The sequence below is a fragment of the Acinonyx jubatus genome, chromosome A1, assembly GCF_027475565.1.
Source record: "Acinonyx jubatus isolate Ajub_Pintada_27869175 chromosome A1, VMU_Ajub_asm_v1.0, whole genome shotgun sequence".
In the NCBI taxonomy this organism is placed as follows: Eukaryota; Metazoa; Chordata; class Mammalia; order Carnivora; family Felidae; genus Acinonyx; species Acinonyx jubatus.
The window spans coordinates 4,963,102-4,987,939 of record NC_069380.1 but is presented as its reverse complement, the minus strand read 5'-3'; the positions used below and the strand labels follow the sequence as shown (position 1 = coordinate 4,987,939).

Below are 24,838 nucleotides of genomic sequence, written 5' to 3'. Positions count from 1 at the left end.
TTTACAAACGAGGTGTAACCCCTCTTCGGGTTTAAGCATCCTAAAGAGCACTCGCTTTTACATCAAGAGATCGTTATTATAACATTGCTGATAGGGAACTCTGGGTTACGTTTTTGAAATTTTAAGACAAAAGTAGCCTGAAATACAGAAACTTTCATACTTGTCATGTTTCTTTCTCTCCCGCCCTCCTTCAGTCTTTCTTTCCTTCTCATGGGGACCTGAAAGTATAGGATTAAGGCACAGATAGGTTCTTCTTCCCTGTGGTTCTCTTTTCATCCCGTGTATTGGGGGAAACCAGACAGTCTTGAGAAGCCAACTAAGAAAAAGAAGAAAACCAAGAGTATTTCAGGCTCTCAGTTTTTGTAGAAAGCTCTTCAAACAGAAGGATTCTGCAATATGAAGAGGGGGAGGAGGCATCTTTGTACTGAGATGCTGTAATAGGGATTGCCCATTACCGCAGAGTTTTCTTTGTAGCTTGTATAGAAGGCCCCGAGGTACTATGTGTTAGATGCTTCATATGCATGAAATCCCCACGACAATCTGATAAGGTAGCCTCTACTAACTACCTGTAACTTTCAGATGGGGAGACTATCAGAGAGAGTAAACCACTTTTCCTAGATCTAACAGCTAGTAAGTTGGGGAGTCCCATGCCACTTCTGACTCCCAGTCCTTTGTGACCTGATTTTTTCTCCTCAGGAAGCTTTTAGAATCTGCTTTTCCCCTTAGTGTTCTGAAATTTCACAGTGAGGTGCTTTGGCGTGTTTTTAAAAATTCTCTTTGGGAACTCGCTTTGGGGAAATTACTTCTCCATTTCTTTGGTAACTTCCTGTCTTCTTTTACTTTCCTTTGTACGTGTGTGTGTGTGTGTGTGTGTGTGTGTATGTTGGCAAATGGGCTAAAAAACTTCCGTTTTTCTTCATTTTTCTCTCCTATTTTCCATCTCTATTTTTTACATTTCCTCAACTTCGTTTCTAGTCCACTTCTTTATTCTTGCTATACTGTATTTAAATCTAAGAACTCTTTTGTATTTTCTGAACTTTTTAGACACTTTTCTTGGCCGTGATGACTGGGTTCCCTGAAGATATTAAAGATTTTTTAAAAAGAATTCTTTTGTTTCCCACATTAGTTGTCTGTTGCTCAGAGTTCCTTTTTTCTGTTTATTTTTTTGTTTGTTTTTCATGCCTTTCAAAATACCTGATTCTTAGCTGCCCTCTCATATTTAAAAGTGGGGTACTACAAAGCTGTTCAGAAGTTTGTGTGCACGTGTGATCTCGATCTTTGGATTCTTTCTGGGTTTTTTTTGTAATTATTTTTTAATGTTTGCTTATTTTTGAGAGAGAGAGACAGAGTGTGAGCAGGGGAGGGGCAGAGAGAGAGGGAGACACAGAATCCGAAGCTGGCTCCAGGCTCTGAGCCGTCTGCACAGAGCCCGACGTGGGGCTTGAACTCACGAGCTATGAGATCAGGTCCTGAGCTGAAGTCGGACGCTCAACCGACTGAGCCACCCAGGTGCCCCCCCCCCCAAACCGCCCCATCCTCCTGTTTTTTGAGGGTTCCACCCACAGCTGTGCCTATTGTCCAGAGTCTCCGGGTTAATCCTTTTCATAGGATAAACTTTGTCTTCAGGGCGAGGGAAGATGTGGGAGCCTTAACTAGTCCCATACAGATACTCAGCCAGTTCTATTTTCAGTTATACTCCGGGTCAGGCTTTCAGAGGTAAATCAGAGGTAAATTTTGCTGCTCAGAATACTTGGTTCTTGTGGACTTATAACAACTTGGCAGCTCTCTTTGTTCCAGTAAATTGGTTATTACTTATCAATTTGCTTTCATTTACTGAAATTTTATTAATATTTCTACTGTACTTTTCTCTTTTCCATTCTCTTTGATTTTTTGATTTTATACATTTTAGATGTCTTTATTAGAATTTTAGTTCAATTTTAGAAGGGAGCCAGAGGTAAAAAGTAAAACTTTAAACAGAAATTCTCAATCTACTCTTCATAACAACAAAGTCATAGGGAGTTATGACTGGGTATGGCCTCTATTTGACACACCCACATTTGTATACAGTATTTATTGGAAAGCTTGGCTGAAAATAGATATTCAGTGCCCAATTTAACAAATCAGAAAGTATGTCTGAAAAGAATGTTGTAAAGCAGTCCTCATTTTCTTCTATTTTATTAGATTCTCATGGTTTTGTGTATGAATTTAAAATATGTGAATGTGTGAATTTATGTTACTCTTTTTCCTTAATGTTAAATACTATGGTTGGAATGTTGGGTCGGGTTAAGTTGGAGTTGGTATGGATGAGATTGGAGAAAAAGTATATGGGTCTAAATCTTTCAACCTTTCTTTAAGACTTTAAAATGTCTAATCCAACATTCACTACTTCTTACAGATATGTTTGCCCTCCTAGATTGACTATGTTTTAACCCAAATTTAAACTGAAACTCATTTTTCTTACTTTATGTCTCATTTTATATTAAGATCTGATTTCTCAGTAGAGATCTAAAAGCTTTGAGAAAGTAAAAGCTCAAATGTTGCTATTTTTAAAAATTTTGTTCTACCTTTATTGACTAATCTCCTACTTGAACTTGAGTTCAAAATATTTTATAATCTAGAGCATAGAATGCAAGTATCTTAGTAGGTTACATGATAGAGAATTGGCTAAGTGTTGCTTCTTAGAATTTAGGAATTTTTCATCAAACTAGGCAAGGAAGCATTTCAGTTTCTTACTAGAAGAAAATATTGGGAAAATTTACATAACACCAAGATATTAAAAACGTTTAATTCTAATAGTATTTTAGAGTTAACATCTTCTAATTGTCTTGCCATCTTTTAAAAAGATTACATGTTTGATTTTAACTTCTGTTTTTCTTTTAAGCATTTTTTAGACATCTCTGAATAATCTGTTTTCTGTCCTTTTAAAATTAGGCTGCCATTTGTCGATGTAGTCAGCCACTATCAGGATTCAGTGCCAGGTGCCTGGAGGATGAACATTTGCTTCAAGCCATTAGTAAAGCCAACCCAGTCAATCGCTATATGTATGTAATGGATACCAGGCCCAAAGTACGTGTCTTGAATACAGTACAGTCTGTTTGTTTCATTATCTTTGTTACTTTAATTAGTGAGATTTGATCTAATTGCCCATAATCGACCTATCTGAATCCTAGTTTTAAATTAACTGAGGCTAATGATACTGAGGAAAGCAGCCTTTAAAAGCATGCCAGGTTAGGAGACTTGTTTCCCAGATGTGTGATTTCTTATGTCTTCTGATTTATACGTAAATTTAGAAAAGCTGAACTTTATATTGAGAGCTCTTGATGATGTGTAAGTCTTATGTTATTGTGAAGAAATATTAAATAGTATGTGTGTTGTGAAAAATTAGAAAATCTTACTAAATTTTTTTGGTAGAATTTTTAATTGTCAGAATACTTTTTGTTAAAATAATGGGCCTTAATTGAAATACTCAAGAAAATAAGGAAAATAGTGAGTTCAACTTAAGAAACATTGAACTAGAGAATTATAAATAGTAAACAGGAAACAGTTGTTCTGTTAGGCATCTATAATGTTAGGTTAAATTTTTATCATTGGGCCAAAGTGTCAGAATCCCTTTTTCTTTTTATAAACACAGTTAAACAACTAATGCATATTGGATCCTGAAACTAAAGTAATTAAAATCCTCAATGGTAATAGCTAACATCACTTTTAATTTTTATTATAGCATCGCATGCAGAGCTGGTGGGCTACACAAAAGGACATTGGCAGAATTATAGTGAGGATTTCTTCAAAAATCTGGAATGATGAGAAAATAAGAGAAAGCGATGAGAAAAAGCGAGTGAGCGATATAGAACACGATTTTAGGCAGTTTTGTTGAAAGGAACGGTAGTTGTTCTACAAGTTATTCTCATCATTGTTCATTCTCACAAAAGATAATGGAAGAAACAGAAGATTAATTTGAAGATTAATTTGAGTAAATTAAGAAATATTAAAAATTAGAAATTGATAATTTGATAATCTTTTATCTTGTTAACAAGAAAAGACGTTCTTAGCAGTCTAGAATGTTGGTGATATCGTAAGACAAATTTTATTTTGTTTCATCTAGGTGGGTTCATAGGTCAGAACTACTTTTAGACGATATTAGATATAAACGATTGTTGTAACACAAGACTTTCTGAATATGAGGCCTGAGGGCAATCTGTTTCTCAGGACCTTATACCTCTCATTTGTATAATTGACTTCTACACAGAAAACAGGCCTCTCTGTTTGTTTTGTTATACTAGTTAAACTTGAGTAGTAATGTGGAAGCATTTTAATCTCTGACTCTCATCTGATGAACTCAAATTTAAGTAGTAATAATGTGGAAGCGTTTTACTATCTAACTTTCACCTTAGGTGCGGAATAGCCAGTGAGCCAGCAGCTAGAATTGAACTGTTCTTGTTACCAAACTGGGCCCCCATCCACTGAATGAAAAGCTACTTTTTCTTTCAATTTAGGTTTTGTTTCATCCAAGTTGGTAAGAATACTTAGTAAACAGTAATAATGTGTAATATGAAATCCTAGTCTGGAAGAATTAAAACATGCCAAATCTTAAATGGACTTCTACATTTGATCTAGTGACCAAAGACATGGGGCCTACTGGCAGTCTGTTTTCTCCTTATTTTGGCCCAATTCTTGGAGATGTATCAGGTTAGTGGATTACATGCCATGGTATGTACCATGTGGGCCTCCAGTAATCTCTAATGTGGAGGACCTCAGATAACCTGACGTGTATTTCAGATCTGATTCTTCAGGGTCCCTGTGGCTCTCCGATGGTCAGGGGCTCCACAGGCTTGCTCTGAAGTGGGTCTCATTCATTCTGCAACAGAAAAACTTCCCAGCTCTGCTCATCTCTGAATCATTTAGGATTCAGATAAGAGATATTTCTTTCTTCTTCTAAATTTTGAAATACTGCAAACGTATGGAAAACTGACTACAAACATAAGTGAATTAGTTTCATAAATTATTTGTGGGGAACTTCTTGTCTGAACTTTCCATTACATAGCAATCGTGTGTTAGTGGCCCTCTTTACTGTTAATAACATATGTGACACTTTTATTCATTAAAAAATGGTAGCATATTCAGTTTTAAAGTGTTCTTTAAACTCTCTGGTAAAATACGGTTCATTTAGTGCTTTCGTGATGTTTTGGTGAACTAAATTAAAAGATAAAAGCAATTTATCTCTAAATTTCTAAAATTTTAAATTTTAGCTGAATGCAATGGCCAACAGAGCAGCTGGAAAAGGTTATGAAAATGAAGACAACTATTCTAATATTAGATTTCAGTTTGTTGGAATCGAAAATATTCACGTCATGCGGTCCAGCCTTCAGAAGTTATTGGAAGGTATGAATTATTGCTTGCCTTGGAGGCAACTTTGTCTAATAGAAATATAATGCTAGTCCAATTATAAAATTTAAAATTAAGGTAATTTAAAAATTTCCTATACATTCCAAAAAGTAAAAAAAAAAAAAGTTGAAATTAATTTTAACAACGTACTTATTTAACCTAATATATTAAAAACATTGTGTTAACGTGTAATCAGTATAAAAATTAGTAATGACACATTTTAGGTGTTTTTTTTTTTTTAAAGTCTTAGAAATTGACTAGTGTGTATTTTATACTCTTACAGTGCATCTCAGTTTGGACTAAACATATGTCAATAGCCATATTCAGGTAGATAGTGGCTCCTGTATTGGACAGCAAAGTTCTAATGGTGTTACAGAAATTGCTATTGTTAGATTGATTAATTGATGATAGTAATGCTCTATTTAAGTACTAAGGTGTCTTTCCAGTCATGGTGTGGAATTTTAAAAATTAAAATATCAGGGGCGCTGGGATGGCTCAGTTGGTAAAATGTCCAACTCTGGATTTCGACTCCAGGTCATGATCTCATGGTTCGTGAGTTCAAGCCCTGCACTGGTCTGCACTGGCAGTGCATAGATAGCCTGTTTGGGATCCTCTCTGTCCCTCTTTCCCTGCCCCTCCCTGACTCGTGCTCGCTCACTCGCTCTCTCTCAAAAATACACTTAAAATTCTTTAATGAAAAAAAATCAGACTTTTTAATGAAACACTTTGTGCTTGTTTTTTTTAAAAGAGATTGGAGCTTTACTTAAGCATGAAGAGTGACAGGAAAACATACCCCCAAAATCCGTCATGGAGCTTCTCCTAGCATCTTTTCATTTATAGAGTCCAGAGTCCTGCTTTTTATTTTGTCCTCTTCTCTTTTTCATTTAACTCCGAGAGAGCTTGAGGAGGAAAAGTGGAGACTGTAGCCTCATTCTAATCGAAAATTTTTCCCTTCTTTTCTAGTTAATGGTACCAAAGGGCTTTCTGTCAGTGATTTCTACTCTGGTTTGGAGAGCTCAGGATGGCTTCGCCATATCAAAGCTGTTATGGATGCAGCAATCTTCTTAGCCAAAGTAACTCTTCTTTTCTCACATTTGGTTTGGGGTTTATACTGGTTGGGAAGGAATTACATTTATTCTGTCGGGACCTGGTATCTTTTCCAGTCAGATAAGTTTCATTGCGTGCTACCTCCTTAATGAGGCTTCCTTTCATTTGAGCTTTAAAAGATCACGTGGCACTTCATGTAGGGACTTAAAAAGAAATCCCCAAATACTTTGAAACAGCGGTTTTGGTTTTGGTTTTTGTTGGTATGCTTTGTGTTTTTATTGTGTTTTGCCTTTTTTTTTTTTTTTCCTTTTGGAAATTATGCCGTGACATTACCATTGCCATCCTTGCTCCTCTGTGTAATGCAACACTTGCTAGTGTCGTTTTTAAATAGAACTTAATTGATGTAACTAAAACGTATTCTGCTGTAATCTAAGTATGTGATCTTTCTTTCCAGGCAATAACGGTTGAAAGTGCAAGTGTGTTGGTACATTGTTCTGATGGTTGGGATAGGACGTCCCAGGTCTGTTCCCTTGGCTCTCTCTTACTGGATTCCTACTACAGGACAATCAAAGGATTCATGGTAAGGAGTGATTTGGCTGGACCAGTGATTCTCAAATAGGAGCGATTTTGTCCTCCCAGGAGACATTTGGCCATGTTAGGAGACAGCTTTGATTGTTACAAAGAAAAGGATTTAACTAACATTTAGCTGGTAGAGGCCCAGGATGCTGCTCATACTCTAGACCACATAGGACAGCACCTGCGGCAAAGAATTTTCTGGCTTAAAATATATATAGTGCTGAGTTTCAAAAACCTTGAATCAGACTGATTTCAATTTGTGCCACCTCTTTGAAAACGAGTTTCAAATTAATTAATTAATTAATTTTAATTTGTAGAGAGGGAGCAAGCTTGAGAAGGGGGGGAACAAAGGATTTGATTGATGCAGGCTCTGTGCTGATAGGCTGACAGCAGCAAGCCCAATGCAGAGCTTGAACTCAGGAACCACAAGATCATGACCTGAGCTGAAGTCAGACACTCAACCGACTGAGCCACCCGGTGACCCAACAACTTTTAAATTTAATAGTTGTTTCCTAAAATGTTATAGTAGAAATATTCAGTATTTTCTCCCTCATTTTTATCTAACTAATATGAGTGATATAGTAAAGCAAGGCACAAATAAGAGTACTTAAAAATTATTTTTTTAGGTGTGCCTGGGTGGCTCAGTCGGTTGAGCATCCGTCTTCGGCTCAGGTCAAGATCTCGCAGTTCGTGGGTTTGAGCCCCACGTTGGGCTCTATCGTGACAGCTCAGAGCCTGAAGCCCGCTTCAGATTCTGTGTCTCCCTTTTTCTCTGCCCCTCCCCTGCTTGCACTCTCTCTTCCTCTCTCTCTGTCTCAAAAATAAATAATGAAAACATTAAAAGAAATGATATTCTAGAGGAAACTTTCTGTTTAAAACTCCTTTATTTGTTAATTGTAATTATACATTAGGAAGCATGTTTTATATCTGAAGATTAAATTTCTAGTTGAATAGATTTTCTTTGTTATTTTTTTTATTTTTATTGTTTTACGTTTACTTATTTTTGAGAGAGTGGGAGAGACAGAGCACAAGCAGGGGAGAGGCAGAGAGAGGGAGACACAGAATCCAAAGCAGGCTCCAGGCTCTGCACTGTCAGCACAGAGCCTGATGCGGGGCTCGAACCCACAAACCACGAGCTCATGACCTGAGCTGAAGTTGGATGCTTAACCGACTGAGCCCTCCAGGCGCCCCTAGATTTTCTGCTCTGTGAAGCTAAAGCCCTGCCTCCTGTTTTTTGTCTTTTAACGTGATTAGATTTTCAAAATTTGCATCTTAACTCACGGCAAGTAAAGTAAATGAAGCGAAGGTAGAAAGTTGTCATTAGTTAGAATTATTAAATGTAGTGCCATCTTTAAGACAGAGGGAAGTTCACCATCACCAGATCCCTTTCAGCACCATTATTTGGTGGCACTAACATGCCGAATCTGGGATAGGCCGAATGGAAGTGCTCCTGATAAAATTATGTGCAGCTTACCTTGAGAGTGGAAGGTGAGGAACATTTTCTGTGCCACGTTTGACTTTAATTGTTTGCTAGACATTCAAATGAAGTCATGTGATAAATGCCCTGGGACAGAGTGAGAGCTTCCCAGGCAAAAGGAGCAATGAGAACCAAAGCATAGATCCATTAGCTGACTGCAGGTATGCGTGATGACTGGGGCTCAGGGTGTCAGAGCGGGCTACTTGGGTGCAGAAGAATATAGTGAGATGAAAGCCTCAGGAAGAGAAGACTGAAATTTGACCTTCACCTTCTTTGGGTAGTGAGAGCCATTAATGGGCTTTAAACAGAGGGAACGGTAACTTGCTTAGATCTTCTTTGTAAAAAGATGGCTTGGTGTCTTCCAGGTGGAGGGGAGTGGATGATGGAGGGCAGGAGACCAGTGTAGAAACTGGCAAGATAACTCAGAAGAGAAAAGACAGCCAGGAGTAGGGCAGTCCCACACAGATACAAGAGGGTAGGGTTCAACCTCCAGGAATATTGAGAAAGTAGAGTCATAAGAATTGTTCCTGGGTTAAATGTGCAGGAGAAGAGAGGAGGCCCCTTCCAGGATGATTTTCCAGATCTGGACTCAGTTGCCAGGATGGATGGTGCTGCTCTCTTGCTCTTTCTACTGAGAGAAACAGATGACTAAGTTTCGTGAGAAAGATACTGAGTGAGGTTTTAGATGTGGGTGTGGAGAGGAAAGGCAGAGGGCCTGCAGTAAAATTTGGGGCTCCAGCCTGAAGACCGTTTGCCTGCGGTCACACAAGTGTGGAGGTGGCAAAGCTAGGATTTGAACCCATGCAACATGGCTCCAGAAGCTGCATCTTTCCCCATCACATTACATGGCCTTCTGGAGAGATTTAAAACAAAATCAGAGAAGCTGAATGTGGCAGTTTTAATACTGAAAATGTACTTGGTGATTATATAATGAAATTACGTGGTATACGAAGAAGATACGTTGCATAAATTAGACTGAAAAAAATCAGAAGCCTGTCTCTTCAGTAGAGTTGTGACAGAGAAAACAGATAAAGACAGTTCATTCAAGAGGTTGATATCAACATTTGAATTTGAATATAAACTTTTCATTGCTCTCTCTCTCTCTCTGTCTCTCCCCATCTCCCTCTCTCTCTGTGTGTGTGTGTGTGTGTGTGTATATATGTGTGTGTGTGTGTGTGTGTGTGTATATATATATATATATATATTTTTTTTTTTTTTTGGTAAGCACCATATAAGTAATGTACAAGTAAGCCAAAAGGTTTAAAACATATATCCCAGTCTACCACCCACTGTTACCATTTTGATTTATATTTTCTTAGTTTTTTTACTATGCAGATATTACACATAAAAATGTAAATGTACTAGTGCTTTATAGCATGTACTTTTCATTTAAAATGTAATAAATACAACTGAAATGATTAAGTCACAAGACTACCGTTTCTTTTATGCATCATTTTTACTCTTTGTTAAACCAACCCCTAATCCAGGTTCTTTCTATATTTTGCCTATAACTAAACAAAAATTTGGGGGAGCCTGGGTGGCTCAGTTGGTTGAACGTCTCACTTCGGCTCAGGTCATGATCTCACGGTTCATGGATTCAAGCCCTGCATCGGGTTCTGTGCTGAGAGCTCAGAGCCTGGAGCCTGTTTCAGATTCTGTGTCTCCCTCTTTCTCTGCCCCTTCCCTGCTCACGCTCTGTCTCTCTGTCTCCAGAATAAATAAACATTAAAAAACTTAAAAAAAAAATTGTTTTGTTCTGTTTGCAACCATAAGTTGAAAGGGTAAATGCTGTTATTAAAATAATAGTTTTTAATCCATTTTAAACAAAAGAAATTGAAAGTAGTTGTAAATTGCATTTTACTTTTTCTTATTAAGGTTTTAATAGAAAAGGATTGGATCTCTTTTGGACATAAGTTTTCAGAGAGGTGAGTCATACTTTTACGCTTATATATTTTGTAAAATTAATAAAGCTATTTTAGAGTGCCAGAATATTTCTGTTCTTCATGAGCTCACATGTCCAGAGGCAGGTGAGAGTGCTGTTTTTTGTATGAAAACTGATTTAATTTTTTTCTATTACTTCTTTCAATTCTCATACCTTTGTTAATTTTTATGGCAATTCATTACCTTCCTTCTGCCTGGATTGTGGTACTTAGAAGATAACATACCCGTTAAAGTTGTGGTTGAAAAACTCAGGTTTAAATTGCTTTAATAAAAAAAAATATATACTTTTTTAATGCCAATGTCACAAAGTTTTTGGTTCGTGTGTTTGTGTGTGTGTTTAAATTCAATAATACCTGAACACTTGTCTTCTCTCAGAGGCATTTTCAAAAGCTTGTACTTTCTGGGGGGTTAGGTGTGGCCATTTGGATGGTGACCCAAAGGAAGTCTCACCGGTGTTTACTCAGTTCTTGGAATGTGTGTGGCATTTGACCGAACAGTTTCCACAAGCCTTTGAATTCAATGAAGCGTTTCTCGTTCAGATCCATGAACATATTCATTCATGCCAATTTGGAAACTTCCTTGGAAATTGTCAGAAGGAAAGAGAAGAACTCAAGTAAGATGGTTTGCTTCAAATGGACTGGTGTTTTTTCCTACTTAGCAGAGGTCTAACATAGATCATGGTTGAACATAATAAAATACCTTGACAGTTTGTAATAGAACTGAATTTTATTGTCTGTATTTCTGAAGCTAAGTACTTTCTGAAGATCCTTCACATCCTCAGGTTAATAGTAAAAACACATTTAAAAAATTTGTTTTGAAATGTGGCATACACATGGGAAAGTACATATAGCTTAAGTGCGAAGCTCAGCACATCTAAAACTCATCCATCCATGTAACCAGCACCTAGAACAAGAAGTATTGCCAACACCCTGGAAACCCCCTTCATGTTCCTTTCTAGTCTGAATATAGATTTAGAACAGAAAAGCCTTACACTATTTCATTTCCTACACAGTAATGATCACTAAGCTTTAAGGTTTGGTAAAGAATTTTACAACTGTTGGTTTTAAGGTAAGATGAGGCTTTATATTTCTTGCATTTCTTTTTCTTTAATAATTTTATTTGGGGGGCGGGGGGGGGTGCGGCGCACCTGGATGGCTCAGTTGGTTAAGCATCTGACTTCAGCTCAGGTGATGATCTCATGGTTTGTGAGTTCGAGCCCCACATCGGGCTCTGTGCTGCCAGCTCCGAGCCTGGAGCCTGCTTCGGATTCTGTGTCTCCCTTTCTCTGCCCCTCTCTCGCTCACGCTCTGTATTTCTCAAAAATAAACATTAAAAAAATAATTTTTTAAAAATTCTTTTGAAAGTTTATTTATTTAGAGAGAGAAAAAGAGAGAGCACGCAGTTGCTCACAGGGGCGGGGCAGAGAGAGAGAGAGATAAAGAGAGAGAGAGAATCCCAAGCAGGCTCCCTGCTGTCATCACAGAGCCCAACATGGACCCTGTCCCGCGAACCGTGAGATCATGACCTGAGCCAAAATTAAGAGTTGGACGCTCAGCTGACGAGCCACCCGGTGCCACAGTTCTCACATTTCTAAGCAGACAATTGTTTGGGGAAAATATGTTAGCTATAGTGTGTCTGTCCCTGAATTGGGTCTCCTGTCTGTTCTTTGGGAGTAGGGGTTTCTGGCTAGATTTTGATACAAAGGAGATGTGGGATAAGGCCGTGAGAAGTTCTTACATTTTTTTTAGGTTGAGTTTCTGCGTTTAGGTTTCTTACAAGCCAGTAAAGAGCAGTTATAGATTCTTGCGTATCCAGGAACTAGAGAAACTAAGTCTGATAGTAATTTGAAGACAGCCACACACTCTCACTCTCAACCAACTCAGAAGCAGAACTGAGAGCACGTGGAAGATTCTAAAGATGTGTGAAAGGAATTGCAACTGAAATCAAGTATGACAGAGATGAACAAATCAAAGACCATTAAGACTTTAGCTCCATGCTATGGTAATTCACAGTTTATCATAATTTGGAGCAGATGATGCTGAGTACAGGGCTATTTTAGGAAACACTGTCCTCAGTTAGTGCCAAACATCCTGTCAAAAAGGAAGATGGTAGTAAAAGCATGTATTTCCTATTAGTCTTTCTCTAAGAACTTACCCATCTTAGGGATCATAGAAGAATGAGCAAACTCTCCCCTTTTCCCTCTACTCCTATCTATTTTATGTTCATTTTGTAAATGTACTATCTAAACCATTCTACTCTTTATCCACTTACTTCACCTAACGTATTCTTAAAATTGCAATATAATTGGTGTGTTTTTACTGTTGAATAACGACTTGATTTTTCCCAATTCCCTTTTGTTGTACTCATTCCCACTTAAATTTGTCCCTGCTCTGCAATTACTTGTACTACGGCCCCTATGGAGGGTTAAGAGAATGAGGCAAAGGGTGATACAAGTATCTTACTCTGTATACATGTGTATGGTGATTTGAGATAGGTGTCACAGAGACCACGTTTACGAAGTTGTGGGAGTTGAAAGGAATCTCTTAACGTGTATGGTTGTGAGAGAAATGGTAGACCTGTGTTATGTTCAAAGAGACATGGTTTTATTTCATGATTATGAGTGAAAAGGGAGAATACAGAATGCAGAGACAAGGTGAGGTTACACTGTGAGTAGAAGGAAAAATTAAAACTGAAATCTACTTGGGAAGGAATTGCCTGATCTATAAAAAATGATTATTAGCATCTGTGAGAAAGCTCTTTGTTTTTCTCATTACACCAAGGTTAAAGGAGAAGACTTACTCCCTGTGGCCTTTTCTCCTGGATGACCAGAAGAAGTACTTAAATCCTCTCTACACTTCTAAATCTCCAAAATTTACAGTTTTGGAGCCAAATACAGTATCTTTCAATTTTAAGTAAGTTGACATCATTGAGGTATTTATACTTGTTTTTTTTCAAACACAATTTATTGAGCTGTTGTTTTTTGGTTTTGTCCTAAAGGTTTTGGAGAAACATGTACCACCAATTTGACCGAACATTGCATCCTAGACAGTCTGTGTTTAATATAATTACGAATATGAATGAGCAAAATAAGCAGTTAGAGAAAGATATTAAAGACTTAGAATCTGTAAGTATTCTGAAGTGTCTTAATATAATACATTTGGAATATTAAGTTAGTTTATTTCCTTATGTTGGAAGTGTAAATTGGTATGTAGAAACCTCTTAAGTTTGAATTGCTTTCCCTGAATTTTAATGTGGAAATACTAATATTGTACAGCTGATGTACAATATCCGATGACCCGTGAACAACATGGGTTTGAAATACACAGGTCCACTTATAAGTGGATTTTTTTTTTGTTACAAATACAGCACAGTACTGTAAATATACTTTCTCTTCCTTATGCCTTTCTAAATAACATTTTCTTTTCTCTAGCTTACTTTATTGTGAGAATATAGTATATAATACATTGTAACATACAAAATATGTATCAGTTGACTGTTTATGCTATTGATAAGGATTCCAGTCAGTGGTAGGCTATTAGTAGTTATGTTTTGGGGGAGTCAGAAGTTACATGTGGGTTTTTGATTGCAGGGAGGTTTGGTTCCTTCAACCCCTGTGTTGTTCAGGGGTCATCAGAAAAGTAGAGATATGAACGTAATAAATATTGGGGTATCTTTCACGCTTTTTGAGATTTTAATATTTATCATACCTCAGCGCTTTTTTTTTTTTTTTTAAGAAATGAAATAGGATGTATTTGAAGATCCTGTATACTTCTGCTCAGCCCATCCCCACATAATTTGGGTGGAATTTAGCGTTAATTATTCCTGTGCATATTTTTATACTTCTGTCTGTCTTTTTATCCAGAATTTATAAGACTGTTTTATATGATTTAAAATATTATTTTTAATATTTATTAAAAAATACAAAAGAATATATTTTCTAATAAGGTATAAAAGCAACAGGCAACATGATTGCACATGTACCCTTCACCCGGCTTGAGGAGCTGCACGTTTTAAAAGTATATAAAGGTTGTTATATCGTCATGCTTCATTTTACTCGACATTGTTTTGAAATTTATCCATGTTGATACATGTGGCTTTAATTCATTTTATTATTAACTACTGTATAATATTCTCTTATATGCATATATCAGTCTCTCCATTCAGCTACTGCAGAACACTTCATTTGTTTTCAGTTTTGGATTTCCATGATCACAAATGAAGTTGAATGACTTTTCATATATATGCCGGCCATTTGGTTTTCCCTTTTCTGTGAATGGCCTGTTCCAACCTCCACTCATTTTTCTGTTGGCATATTTGCCTTTTCCTTATTGATCCGTAAGGGTTCTTTATATACCAGACGCTAATTCTTTGTTTCATATCTATCTATCTATCTATCTATCACAAGTGGCATCATTTAGTCCATTTTTGTCTTCTCCATTTTATTTATGATATGTTTTGTGTACAGATTGATGAGTCTTTATGTTTTATGCCTTCTTTTGTATCTTGTTTAAGAAGTCCCTCTCCACTCTAAGACTTTCGTATCATCTTTCTGTCAGTCATCATATAGACGCAAAAAGGATCAGCGAGTACCTACTTTAAAAATCGTAGACAGTTGTAACTCAGACTGTCGTGTCTGCCAATCAGGCAGGACTGCTCCTTAGTCATCTGTCAGAATAGGAGGTAACTAATAACCACTTGAGGAAGCAGTAGGAGGATGTGTAAAAAGTGAAGCAAGCCCAAGACGTAGGTGACACAAGCAGATTGGCTGGAGAGCGGTCCAGGGATTTGGAGAGCGTGATACTTTGCCAAAGAATACTTCTAAAATCTTGTGTTCTGTTTCTTTTTGTTTTTTTGTTTTGTTTTTTTTTTTTTAATCTTGTGTTCTAAAGCTGGTTGTGCTTACCTAACAAACCATTATAGGGAAACCATGTAAGAAAGTTCTTTAGGCAATAAAACCTTTAAGTAAGTGTGTGTTTATTATACAGTTGTGATTCAGGGTGAAGGTCTCCTACACATGTGTTTCATTATAAAATGTTTACTTTTTTTTTAATGCTTTCTAGGTAACGTATATCCTTTTCAAATATGAAGGCTTAGGATCTTTTGCAGTCAAGTGTAATAACCATTTTTCACTATAAAAGTTGTATAAACAGGATTCTCAATGATGTCTTACTCTTCTGCAGTAGATTTTATTAATTTTTTGAGGTTTAACTTTGTATTTTTCGTAAAGAGAACATTTGCAAAAGCTTGGTTTCTTCTTTCATCTAACCTATACTGAACGTGTAGTATGTGCAATTAGTAATTTTTTTCAAATTTGGATTTGTTCTAGAAAATTAAACAATGCAAAAATAAGCCAACAGATGGAATTCTCACCAAGGAATTGATACATTCAGTTCATCCTGAATCACCTACCCTCAAAACTTCCTTGTGTTTCAAGGAGCAAACTCTGTTACCTGTGAATCATGCTCTTCGAACTATAGAGGGCAGCAACCCAGCAGATAATCGTTACAGTGAATACGCTGAGGAGTTTTCCAAATCGGAACCCGGTGTGGTCAGCTTAGAGTATGGTGTGGCAAGAATGACTTGTTAGATGCATAGAGTATTTTCTGGACTGACTGTAGTGCAAGAATGGATTGTGAGAATGGTCTTTGCGCATGACCAAAAGGAATTTGTCTGATAATGATTTTGGAGTCGAGTAGTTGAAGAAAGGGTAATAACTGCTATTGTGAGAGAAGTAAGTCCATTTAATTGCATTTCCGGCAAGGAATGACTTTCAGTTCTTTAAGAAACGAGTGGAATGGGCGGATCTACTCAGAACACAACTTGTACTGTATACTAGTGAATTGACACTTCTGTATGATTTGGATGTTAATTACAGCCAAACATGAATAACTTTCCTTAACTCTAATTTAATTGACCAAGTTCTCCCTTACTTAATAATTGACATGGCATGGACTTATAATTACGTAACCATGAGTATTTACATATTTTGCCTATTAGTGATGTTTAATGTTGAAGTGCCATGAAAAATACTTCTGAGAGAAAGCCTTAAAAATCTCAACTTATTCTTTACTCTTAGGTTTTATAGCCAAGAGCAAGGTTTTTTTGTTTTTTTCTTTTGGTCAGCCTTGTTTTATCTGTAAAGAATTGCACTCTCATTACTGCAGGGGTTGCATGCTACAATACTCCTGTATAAACAGATGTACAAGTCCACTGTTAAGTTCATGGTTGGCTGGTCCCACTTCCATATTCAAGATTAATGAAACTGAAGGTTTAATTCTGATTCCAGTTTGTGCAGTGCTACACTTGATGACATTACTTACAACTTAGATTACTGATTTCTTGAATATGTGTAAACATATTTGACTGTCTTTTATGTACGGATTACTGCATTGTTTTGATGTCCTAAGGCTCTAAAACTATTCTTAGAGACAGTGAAGAGTATATAGATATATACAGTTTTATCTTTCAATAAGTTGCTCTTCCTAAAACAAACTTTCAGTTTCCTTAACATTTTGGGATTAAAAAAGGGAAGTTATTACAGGTAGTTTAGATTTTGCTTGGTTGCATGAATTTTAAAGCAGCCATTTCTATGTGGAACATTTTTATCTTATCCGTTAACATAGGGGAAGAAAAGGAAAATTAAGGATAGCCTAGTACAAAGTTAGCAAAACAACTTAAATGCTAGGAGGTTTCTGTTTGCCTTGTTATGTTAACTGTTTCTGTGTGCTAGTAACATATCTTTAAATGAAAAAAAAATCACATGCATTTGACGGTCTTCACTCAGCTGGCTTTAAAACTGAAGGTTTAAGTACACGGCTGGCAAGAGATGTGATTCAGGGAGAGTAGGAAACCTGCATAAGATCCCTAATGCTTCTCTTTACTATGCTTATATCTATTTTATTAGTTTTAAGCATAAACAAGTATCTTTTTCACATGGAAAAAAAAGCTTTATTGTATGGGAACTTACCTAATCCTGTTTATTTTTCCAATGCTTTTGTGTAATGCGTTATGTAAGAAGAAAAATACTCCTTTTTAAACAGTGACAGAAATGCACTATAAAATATAGTTTGTGATTTAGCCAAGCCTATTTCCATACTTAATTAAGCACTGGGACAGGAACCTTAATCTTTGTGACCACAAAGGGAAGCTTTTGTGCCTTGTTGCTTGGTTCCAGTTAACTGATTGTGGTTTTAGAATCTTCCATGGCAGACTTCTCATATTCACGCGTTTTTGGTTTATCTTCAACTTCAGGCATATATATGTGTATTTATGTGCTCACACATGGACTGAGAAATCAGTTAACATCTGAAGTGACCTACAGCGTATGTGCTGGCAAAAAGCAGATTGTGTATGTGTCTTATAAAATTGAATTTATGTTCAGTGTGTTTGGGAATGTATAGCATGTAAATTATTACATACGTTATTTAAAGGTAATTAAATGTTCATATTTTACTTTGAATGTTTTTCTTCTGTAAAAAAAAAAACACAAAAAACAAATGGCATCAAGTTGTGGTGGTTCTTTCTTTCCTCAGTTCATTTTCCCAAAAGTTGATGTTGATAAATAATAACTTACATAAAGATAATTACCAAAATATTTAAAATAGGCACAGTGGGCTAAAAGGCTCAGCAGATGTCGTTGAGTCACTTAATTTTGGTGGAAGGCAGTGTCCAGTAAGAGTATACATTTGGTAAAATGTCTTGCCAAAGGCAGATCTGGACGTAAATGTGAGGAGGAAAGTGACTTGCAGGAAGGAGTTTATATGGGGGTGTTTTGAACAGGTTAGCTAAGCCAGAGTAGCTCAGGGAATCCTGACTAAAAAAGATGGAAGGAAGTCTTTTTTTTTTTTTTTTTTTTGTATTCTCTTTATTTAGTGGAGTAGCAGGACAGGGTGGGTAGTATCAGGAACCCCCCCACCTCCTTTTTGAAAGACTATTTTTTAAAGGGAAGTTTAGGTTCCCAGCAAAATTGAGAGGAAGGTCCGGAAATTTCTCACGTACCCCACCAGAGTGGTACATTTGTTACAACTGATAAACCTAAACTGATACGTCATTATCACTCAAAGTCCACGGTTTACCTTAGGGTTTATTTAGTCTCAGTGTCCTATATTCCGTGGGCTTTGAGCAAATGTATGATGACCTTTATAGTATCATACAGAGTATCTTCACTGCCCCCCAAATCCTCCGTGCTCTGCCTATTCATCTCTCCCTACCCACCCACCCCTGGCAACCACTGATGTTTTTCCCGTCTCTATAGCTTTACCACTTCCATAGCATTGCATAGTAGGTATCATACGGTATGCAGCCTTCAGATTGGCTTCTTCCACTTAATAAATGCACTTCAGGTTCCTCTCGGTGTTTTCATGTCTTGATCGCTCACTCACCGAATAATATTCCGTGTCTGGATATACCACGATTGACTCATTCACCTATTGTAGGGCACCTGGGTGGCTCCCAAGTTACGGCAGTTTTTAATAAAGTTGCCTATAAACATCTGTTGTGCGGGTTTTTGTGTGGACAGAAGTTTTCAACGCCTTTGGCTAAATGCCAAGGAGTAGAATTACTGGGTTGTGTGGGACGAGCCTGTTTAATTTTGTAAGAAAGTGCCAAAACGTCTCCCAAAGTGGGGGAGCCGGTGGCATTCCTACCAGCGGTGGGTGAGACTTCCTGTTGTCCCGCACCCTCACCAGTGTTCACCGTCACCGTTGTCGGTGTTCTGCGTTTCGGCCGTTTGAATAGCCTTTTTTGACCTCTTTTTTTTTTTTTTCTAGGTCCGCTTTAGAGTACTGAAAATTCATTCAGTTGGCATTCTAAGTTGGATGAAATTCTGATCGTTTACAAAACTATATAAGGAGAAGTTGCAGGCTTTTATCGGTGATGTCGATCCATTTTCGTTGGCCGTGTTTTGGCTATTCTGTTGGCTTTTCCGTGCAGTAGTACAACTCGCATTAACATGTTTTGGTGGGTTAAAACGTAGAACCTGTTTTTACAAGTACAGAACTATACGCTTTAGAAGGCTGTATCTAGAAAAAGCCTGTAAACTAAGATGACTGACTATCTCAAGAAAAGGATATATACTATTGTACTTATCAGAAAATAAAACACTAATTTCTGCCACTTTTCTAAATGGTATTAGTGCTAATCTAATTATTTCCAAGCAAGTAAAATACCCCTTTGCACAGCAACTCTTGTCAACGAGTGGAATGTGTAACCAAAAGCAACCTTCAGAAGCATTTGCACTTAACAATATTTGTGGAGCTTCTGTTGCAGAATGGTGGGAGAATCACATTCTGAATCGCCTACCCCGATCAGTAAGCGGCTCTCCTGTTCTTAAAGGAAACGCAGAATTACTTTCCCATGAAGAGCAGTAATTTGGGACGCATCGTACTTAAGAAACATTGCTGCACAAGATGGGTGAGAAAGAAACCTTTATTTTAGGTCACCGAGAGTTTGGGCTCTGTTACTGTAGCATAACCTAGTTCATCCTGAATGAGGAAACCATTAGCACACCCAAGAAGTTAATAAGCCTCTGATTTCATCTAGATTCCAGCCCCTCATGGTCTCCTCAGGGCCTTTTACTTATTTTTGCACTCCTATCTACAGTTAAGGTTCATGCATTGCATTTGCTTGTACCTCTTTAGGCTCTGACGTTGAACAGTCCCCTCACCCTTTGCACTGACATCTTGAACCAGACCAACTGTAGGGTATCTTACGACTTCCTGTACCTCCTTACTCAGGAGGATATAATAATCAGCCTGTTCCACTGTTTTGATGATAAATTCGATCACTTGGTTGATCTCTCCTTCTAAAGGTACATTTGCCCCCCCCCGCCCCACCCCGGCTTCGCACTTAGCCAATTGTCTGCCAGGTGATTATTTTTTAAATGTTTATTCATTTTTGAGAGACTGAACATGAGTGGGGGAGGGGCAGACAGAGGGAGACACAGAATCCGAAGCAGGCCCCAGGCTCCAAGCTGTCAGCACAGAGTCTGATGCGGGGCTTGAGCTCACGAACCGAGAGAGCATGACCTGAGCTGAAGTCGGACACGACCGACTGAGCCACCCAGGTGCCCCATCTGCCAGGTGGTATTTTGACATCAAAATGAATATCCCATTCCCTAACAACTTGTCCATTTGATAATATTTGCCTGAATCAGTTATTTCATTGGGTGTTCCAAAATGCTGATTTTCTAAATTGTCTTTTCACTTTTATGTTTATTTGATGGTATTCTTTAAAGAAGTGCTTTCACTCATCAAGTGGGAAAATTCTTCTGGAAAAGGGCCTGATAAATGCTTAATTCTTTCCCTTTAATCACTAATTTTCAGAGTAAGGAGTTGTAATACCTCCAAAAATTAGTTTTCTCTCTTTTTCTGTAGGGATGTGTATTTTTATAATCAGTTGCAGTAAAGGCTCTTTTTGCACACTGTCTGTGCAGAAGAGCTCCTTCAAGTTCCTTTCATGTCCGTTCATGTACCAAGTAGTTTTGAGCACATTTTTGGATACTGACACGAGTAGATGTCCCAGGCCCATCTTGTGCTTTCCTGGCTCCAGTTTTGGAATTGGCCATGTCTCCAGGGAACCTTTGTTCCTGTTAGTGGGGAATAATATTTAAAACCAAACTCTGGACATCACATGTGCTCATTGCTCCTGGAGCGTCACTGCTTCCAGGCCCTTTTAGTAGACAGAACTAGAAAAATGTATTTCTAAAAATAATAAATTTAGGGGTGCCGGGTGGCTCAGTCAGTTAAGCGTCTCTTACTTCAGCTCAGGTCATGATCTCATGGTTTGAATCCCATGTTGGGCTCTGTGCTGCCACTGCAGAGCCTGTTTGGGATTCTCTCACTATTGTACTCTCTCTCTCTCAAAATAAATAAATAAACTAACTGACTAAATAAATAAATAACTTTAAAAAATAATAAATTTAGACAATATTAATTCAAATTATTATTACCACAGGGCTTTCTTTGGTCTATTTCTTTTTTCCTTATACTAAAAATCCTGGTTTCTAATAGCATGTGTATATTGACCTTTTTTTAAAAGTAGGCTCCATATCCTGCAGAGTCCGAAGCAAAGCTTGAAATCACGACCCTGAGATCAAGACCAGAGCTGAGATCAAGAGTCGGACGCTTAACCAGCTGAGCCACCCAGGCATCTCTTGACATTTTTTGTTTTATTCTACAGTATACTACAGTATCCAAAATATAGTTGCACAATTGCAATGAGTGTTACTACTAATGATAGAAATACGGAATAAAAGTTAAGATTTCTTTGCCGTTCTCTTTATCCTTGTGTATATCCTACCAAGGACATAAAGAGAATTATATTCAAAAGTCACTTGAAATAATTTCTCTGTTCACATTACAGGCACACCTGAGAGATACTGGGATTTGATTCCAGACCACTACAACAGAGTAAATATCACAATAAAGTGAATCAAATGAATTTTTTGGTTTCCCGATGCATATGAAAGTTATTCTTACACCATACCATAGTCTATTAAGTATGCAGTAGAATTACACCTATAAAAATAATGTATATACCTTAATAACACTTTATGGCTAAATAATGCTGACCATCATCTGAGTTTCCAGTGAGTCATAATCACTGATCACAGCTCACCATAAGAAATATAATAATAATGGAAAGTTTGAAACATTGAAAGAACTACCAAAACGCAACACAGAGATAGGAAGTGAACAGATGCTGTTGGAAAAATGGTGCCAATAGACTCATTCGATGTAGGGTTGCCACAAACCTTCAATTTGTAAAAATTAAAAAAAAAAAAATGTGGTTATCTATAAAGTGCAATAAAACAAGGAACAACTGTACTAATTTGAAATACAGCTAAGACATTTTGTTTTCAAATTTAGGATTTGCTAATTTTCTTTTTGGTTTAGTGGATTTTTAAAGAGGTAAAACATAATTCAAAATTCCAATTTCTATAAAAAGGTATATGCAGAAGTCTTGCTTTTATTCCTTTCCCTTCTGCCCTGTTTTTTTCCCACTACTCTTCCATCCCCCCCACCATAGGCAGCCACTTTTATTAGTTTCTATTACCCTTTCAATATTTTTTTGCAATTAAATGTGCATACATATATGATGTATGTATATATATATTTATTTGCTTTTTTCTTGAACAAAAGATACTTACTTTCTATACTATTCTGTATCTTGCATTTTTTTATATCGCTGAATCTTGAGGATTACTTCAGATCATTACAGATGGAGCTTGCTCAGTCCTTGTTCATGGCTACATAGTACTTACTCCATGGTATAGATTTTATTAAACTAGTGAATTCAACTCATTCCTATTTTTTTAAGCTTTTTATTATGCAGATGTTCAAAAGTTCAAAAATAAGAGTAGTGTAATGAGCCTTTGTGTATATATCTAGAGTCAATTATTAATGGCAGTTTGCTAATCACATTTGATTGATACTCTGCCATTTTTTGTTGTTGGCATATATCAAAACAGATTTCAGACATACCATTTTACCAAGTAGTTCAAAGTGTGTGTGTGGCGGGGGGGGGGGGGGGGAGGGCACTAGCTAGCTAGCTAGCTAAGGTGTGGTAAAGACGCTGTAGGTTGATGGATAAGGCATCAATATATTTTTTTCTTTTTCATATATTTAAGGTCATTTGCACTTCTCTGTGAATTGCCTGTTCATGTCTTTTGCCCATTTTTTTCTGAACAAGTTCTCTTTTTTCTTAAGAGTTTTTTATACTTTAGGGAGACTGACTTTTTCTCTATGATGTATTGTGCAAATATATTCTCCTTGTTTGTCATTTGCTTCTTGCTTTTTGCCATGCAAAAGAGTTTTAGATTTTGGAGATAGAATTCTATTCATCTTATATTGCTTCTTGTTTTGAGTTATAGTTAGACTTTCTAATCCTAGGCTATAAAATAATTCACCCATGTTCTTTTAGTATTTATAGCTGGGTTTTTTTTGTTTGTTTGTTTGTTCTTCATTTGACTCTCTGGTTCATTTGGAGTTTGTTCTGGATATAAAAAGAAATATGGACTCAAATTTATCTTTTCCCAAATGGTTATCTGGTTATTTTAGTCATTTGTTAGTAAATTCATCTTCTTATCAGTGATTTGAGACATCATATTTATGTACTTTTGGATTCTCTTCCTTAGCACTGGTGTGTCTGTTCATGTACCAAAACTGTACAACTGTATTTATCAAAGCTATATGGTAGAACTGTGCCTTGGCACTTTTCTTTCTCAGAGTTTTCTTTACTATTATTTTTATTATTCATTTTGAAGCCATCTCAAGTATTCAGAAAAGTTGAAGGTACAGAAGAAACATTTTTCCTGAACCCCTTTGAAAGTAAGATGCCGACATGTTGCCCCTACTCCTTTAGACACTTTATGTGTATTTTCCCCACAAACTAAGGCATTTCCGTATAACCGTAATGCAGCCATCAAAACCAGAAAGTTAACATAACCACTCTAAAATTCTCAGACCCCATTTAAATTTTCCAACTGTCCCCCAAATTACCTTTATTTAAAAAGACAATCCAGGGGCGCCCGGGTGGCTCAGTCGGTTGAGAGTCTGACTTTGGCTCAGGTCATGATCTTTTGGTTCATGGTTCGAGCCCCATGCCAGTTCTGTGCTGATGGCTCGGAGCCTGGAGCCTGATTCAAATTCTCGTCTCCCTGTCTCTCTCTGCCCCTCCCCCTGCTTGTGCTCTGTCTCTAGCTCTCTCAAAAATAAATAAATATTTTTAAAAAATCATTAAAAAATAAAAATAAAATAAAAAAACAATCCAGTTGTTGAATCCACATGTTGAATTTGATTCTCCAGTCTCTTCAGCTTCTTCAATCAGGAAAGTTTCTCAGTGTTTTCTTGAATTTCATGATGAGTACAGGCCAGTTATTTTGTACTATCAGGTGAAATCAGTTTATTCTGCTACTGGTGGTGTTAATTATGAACCCTTGATTAAAGTGGTATGTTCCAGGTTTCTTCAAAGTAAAATCACTCTTTTTGTCTTTAAAATTAATAACATTAGTATTTTGTGGAAAGTCCTTTGAGCCTATGTAAACGATCCTTTTTATTATCAAATAAATGTTCAGTTTATTTCATTTATTTATATTAACATGGACTCATCTTTGGTGTTAACTTTGCCATAATTTATAACTTTATTGTGTGTACGTTTACTTCAACTTTCTATGTTTACTTTATCTGTTTACTATGTGGTCTTTTTCATTTAAAAATGTTTTTAAACCTTTCTTTTAGTAATTACATATTTGGACTTAGGTTCGAGTGGTTGCCTCTTTAGTGATACTTTATATGAAGCACGTAGCTCATTTTTTACCTTACTTAGGTTTCTGCTCTTTGGATTGTCCACTGTATGTAGTAATCCTTGGCTCCCATGTGGTACTTGTGTGTCAATGAGCTTATTCTATTCTTCCTT

At 36.9% G+C, this 24,838-nt stretch overlaps 1 protein-coding gene across 3 annotated transcripts in view; it reads left to right on the top strand.

The window, feature by feature from the left end:
• MTMR6 (myotubularin related protein 6) overlaps positions 1-22,512 on the top strand; it is a 40,907-nt gene extending 18,395 nt beyond the window's left edge. The window contains exons 6-15 of one of the 3 annotated variants that reach the window (XM_027064560.2): positions 2,932-3,066; positions 3,722-3,835; positions 5,247-5,379; positions 6,346-6,455; positions 6,884-7,009; positions 10,358-10,407; positions 10,836-11,036; positions 13,204-13,335; positions 13,421-13,547; positions 19,192-22,512. In XM_027064560.2, the coding sequence (XP_026920361.1) occupies positions 2,932-3,066; positions 3,722-3,835; positions 5,247-5,379; positions 6,346-6,455; positions 6,884-7,009; positions 10,358-10,407; positions 10,836-11,036; positions 13,204-13,335; positions 13,421-13,547; positions 19,192-19,251 (1,188 nt within the window). In that variant the 3' untranslated portion in view covers positions 19,252-22,512. Of the gene's footprint in view, positions 1-2,931; positions 3,067-3,721; positions 3,836-5,246; positions 5,380-6,345; positions 6,456-6,883; positions 7,010-10,357; positions 10,408-10,835; positions 11,037-13,203; positions 13,336-13,420; positions 13,548-15,749; positions 17,876-19,191 lie in introns of those variants that run through there. The other 2 variants (XM_027064558.2, XM_027064559.2) reach the window with 2 other exon arrangements.
• The last annotated feature ends 2,326 nt before the right edge of the window (positions 22,513-24,838 follow it).